The sequence below is a fragment of the Muntiacus reevesi genome, chromosome 7 (genome assembly GCF_963930625.1).
Source record: "Muntiacus reevesi chromosome 7, mMunRee1.1, whole genome shotgun sequence".
Classification (NCBI taxonomy): Eukaryota; Metazoa; Chordata; class Mammalia; order Artiodactyla; family Cervidae; genus Muntiacus; species Muntiacus reevesi.
In genome coordinates this window covers 24888573-24893144 of record NC_089255.1, presented here as the reverse complement: position 1 = coordinate 24893144, position 4572 = coordinate 24888573, and the positions used below count along the sequence as shown (strand labels likewise).

Genomic DNA, 4572 nt, shown 5'->3' with positions numbered 1-4572 from the left:
AGGCCCTAGAGGTTCTAAGATTTGTGTTCAGCTCCATGATGTTGTATGACTTTGGGCAATTCACTCAACTCTTCTGAAAGTCAGTTACTAAAAATGAGTCACCATAGTACTTATCTTACCTTGCAGAGAGGGTGATGACCAATATATATGAGAGTTTTTTGTAAATCCTAAACTCTAAAGCCTTGTTATTTAAAGGGTGACCCACGGATAAAAATCATCTGGCAGCCATTTAGAAATGAAAATCTCAGGTTCCATCCCAAATCTACTGAGTCAGAACCTGTATTTTAACAAGATCCCCAGATAAATGCACTTAAAAAATTTACACTTGATCTTAGCCAAAAGGCCAAGAACCGATGCACATAAAAAGTTGAAGAGTATCATTGTAAAGAACTTTTTAAGTTAGTGTTACTGCTTGTGTCAAGATCAAGGATCACCTGAGCTTCAGTTTTGCTCTCTTATGTAAGACCATTACGGGGTGAAAGGCGCCCACCTCTCTGAGTGATGGATCCCTCTAGCCCAGTTTCTTTGATGAGTATAGTCTTAAGGAAGATGATTAAGACTATACTGGGCTGTGGCTGTGGGATGAGAGGAAATGAAGGAAGACTTGGAAAGAAGAAAGGGAAGATGGATGTTGGAAGGAAGAAAGACTACAGAGGTTTTCTGGAATGAGTGCAAGAAAGCAGCGTTATTGGAGACAAGTAGAGAGCACTTGTAATCCTGGGAGGTGGGGGGTGGACTTCAAGCACATAAAGATCTGGTGTTCTGAGCTAAGAGACAGATTTCTCCTTTTTGCTTTCTTTCTCCATTTTTCTAACAGAAAACATGCTTCTGACATGGACTCTCCTCTTGTTCCTCCTAATGAACCAGCCGGCCTTCTCTGAGGCCCAAGACCTCCTCCATCACCAAACTGACAGGCCCAGAACAAAGATCTCTGCCAAGCAGAAATATTACTGTGACATGATGATGAAGGTTCGAGGGCTGGCCACTGACAAGAACTGTGAGAAGAACAAGACCTTTGTCCACAGTGTATCACTCACCACTCGTGGCCTTTGCGAGGGTCCAGCTGTGACATGTATGAAGATGTCTGAGCTTTACAACTGCCACCTCATCATCTTCAAAGTCATTCAGTGTACTCTCCACCCAGTGGCTGTGCCCCCACACTGTTACTATAAAAGTGTCACCTTCCAGAGGGATGTGAGAATAGTCTGTGCGGGCAAGCATCCAGTTCATTTGGATGAATAGCCTCTGTAGTCTCCTATCAAGGCTGTTCGCTGCTCTGCTTCACCCCATCTCATTCCCTCTGTGATGTCCTGCTCAATCCCAGCTGGTGTGGATTCCTGCAGCGTCTGGGCCCCCACTGTTCCCTGAGTCCTAGCCCCAACGCCTGCTTTCTCACTGTCAGTCCTGTGGATTTGTGTTAGAGTGATGGTGAAGGCAGAGGGCAGGTGGACTTGTCAGCACCCTTTGGGACTTTTGGTTCTTGCCCTATTTAATTGCTTTGTCCTGGCTGCAGAGGGAGAGAAAGCTGAAGCTAAATTCTTTCCTGGGGCTTGGTCCCTCAATCCCTAGGGTGGAGAGAAAGTCAGAGTGAGTTGTGGGCAGTTATGCCCCAGGGATCTGCTGAGCCCCTTTGCCCCTAAACCTGCTGCTTTAATAAAACTCTCAAGGGCACTGACTATGAATGGTTCTCTGTGTTTGAGTTTCCAGTCCCCTTTCATCCAAGGGGGTGGGTAATAGAGAGGGGTTTGGAGGGAAACCCTCCTGTGCAGAAACAAATCCCAGAAGTGTTAAACACCAGCAGTGGGTAGGTGAAAGTGTGAAATGGGCATGCATTTACACATATACACATTGTATTATGTATAACTGGCTTATATATTATAATATATATTATATTCAACACAATGAATTAGGAACATGACTTGGTACAAACTTTTGGGGAAGTAACATAGTAGTATCTATTAGTATTAAAACTATGTAACAATATTTTATTATAATCATCAAACTTGCTAAGAGACTATATCTTAATTATTTCAACCACTAAAAATAAATGATAATTACGTGACATGAAAGAGGTGCAGAGTATCAATACAATGACAATCATATTATAATATATAAATGTATCAAATCAACATATTGTAAACCTTTAATTTACAAATGTTATATGTCAAATAACATTTTAACAAAAAACTCACAAAACCTCATATGTATCAAGGATGCTTATATGAGTGTTCTGTGCACTTACTTTTATAATAAGAATGTCCCTTCAGGGACTGGACATATTAGTAACAGCTATTCTCTAATGGATTTAAAGATCATTTAATAAAGATGTTTATAAATAAATAAAAACTATATATCCACTTTGATATAAAAAACCAAACTTTAAAATCTATCCTTGAATTTCCCTGGTGGCACAGTGACTAAGAATCCACCTGCCAATGCAGGAGACATGGGTTAAATCCCTGGTACGGGAAGATCCCACATACCACAGAGCGACTAAGCCTGCGTACCACAAATTATTGAGCCTTCACTCTAGAGCCTGAGAGCTGCAACTACTGAGCCCATGTGCCACAACTACTGAAGCCTGTACATCCTAGAATCCATGCTCTGCATCAAGAGAAGCCACTGCAATGAGAACCTGTGCATTACAACTAGAGAGTCAGTTCAGTTCAGTTGCTCGGTTGCGTCCGAGTCCCCCCAACCCCATGGACTGCAACTCGCCAGGCTTCCCTGTCCATCACCAACCCCCGGAGCTTACTCAAACTCATGTCCATCGAGTTGGTGATACCATCCAACTATCTCATCCTCTGTCGTCCTCTTCTCCATCTGCCTTCAATCTTTCCCAGCATCAGGGTCTTTTTCAATGAGTTGGTTCTTCGCAGCAGGTGGCCAAAGTATTGGAGTTTCAGCTTCAGCATCAGTCCTTCCAATGAATATTCAGTACTGATTTCCTTTAGGATGGACTGGTTAGATCTCCTTACAGTCCAAGGGACTCTTAAGAGTCTTTTCCAATACCATTGTTCAAAAGCATCAGCTCTTCAGTGCTTAAATTTCTTTATAGTCCAACTCTCACATCCATACATGACTACTAGAAAAACCATAGCTTTGACTAGATGGATCTTTGTTGGCAAAGAAATGTCTCTGCTTTTTAATATGCTGTCTAGGTTGGTCAAAACTTTTCTTCCAAGGAGCAAGCGTCTTTTTTTTTTGTAAGTGTCTTTTAATTTCATGGCTGCAGTCACCATCTGCAGTGATTTTGGAGCCCGCCCCCCCCCTCCTGCAAAATAGTCTGTCACTGTTTCCATTGTTTCCCCATCTATTTGCCATGCAGTGATGGGACCAGATGCCATGATCTTAGTTTTCTGAATGTTGAGTTTTAAGTCAACTTTTTCACTCTTCTCTTTCACTTTCATCAAGAGACTCTTTAGTTCTTCTTCACTTTCTGCCATAAGTGTGGTGTCATCTGCCTATCTGCTGCTGCTGCTAAGTTGCTTCAGTTGTGTCTGACTCTGTGTGACCCTATCTAGGTAGCCCACCAGGCTCCACTGTCTCTGGGATTCTCTAGGCAAGAACACTGGAGCGGGTTGCCATTTCCTTCTCCAATGCATGAAAGTGAAAAATGAAAGTGAAGTCGCTCAGTCGTGTCCAACTCTTTGCGACCCCATGGACTGCAGCCTACCAGGCCCTTCCGTCCATGGGCTTTCCCATGCGAGAGTACTGGAGTGGGTTGCATTGCCTTCTCTGCATCTGCCTATCTGAGGTTATTGATATTTCTCCCAGCAATCTTGATTCCAGCTTGTGCTTCATCCAGCTCGGCATTTTGCATGATGTAGTCTGCATATAAGTTAAATAAGCAGGATGACTATATATACCCTTGACGGACTCCTTTCTCGATTTGGAACCAGTCTGTTGTTCCATGTCTGGTTCTAACTGTTGCTTCTTGACGTGCATACATATTTCTCAAGAGGCAGGCAAGGTGGTCTGGTATTCCCATCTCTTGAAGAATTTCCCACAGTTTGTTGTGATCCGCACAGTCAAAGGCTTTGGAGTAGTCAATAAAGCAAAAGTAGATGTTTTTCTGGAACTCTCTTGCTTTTTCGATGATCCAGAAGATGTTGGTAATTTGATCTCTGGTTCCTCTGTCTTTTCTAAATCCATCTGGAACATCTTGAACATCTGGAAGTTCATGGTTCATGAATTGTTGAAGCCTGGCTTGGAGAATTTTGAGTATTACTTTACTAGTATGAATTTAACTCAGATGACCGTTATATCTACTACTGTGGGTAAGAATCCCTTAGAAGAAATGAAGCAGATGTCAGAGTCAACAAGAGTCCAAAATGCAGTATTTGGATGCAATCTCAAAAAAGACAGAATGATCTCTGTTTGTTTCCAAGGCAAACCATTCAATATCACAGTAATCCAAGTCTGTGTCCCAAACAGAAATGCTGAAGAAGCTGAACATGAACAGTTCTATGAAGACCTACACGACCTTTTAGAACTAACACCCCCAAAAGATGTCCTCTTCATTATAGGGGACTGGAATGCAAAAGTAGGAAGTCAAGAGCTACCTGGAGT

At 42.4% G+C, this 4572-nt stretch overlaps 1 protein-coding gene across 1 annotated transcript; it reads left to right on the top strand.

Annotated features, from left to right (window-relative positions):
- Nucleotides 1-858: 858 nt before the first annotated feature.
- LOC136172565 (ribonuclease homolog) lies at nucleotides 859-1242 on the top strand. Its single transcript, XM_065941995.1, has one exon. It carries the CDS (start codon nucleotides 859-861, stop codon nucleotides 1240-1242), a length of 384 nt encoding a protein of 127 aa, XP_065798067.1.
- Nucleotides 1243-4572: the final 3330 nt, after the last annotated feature.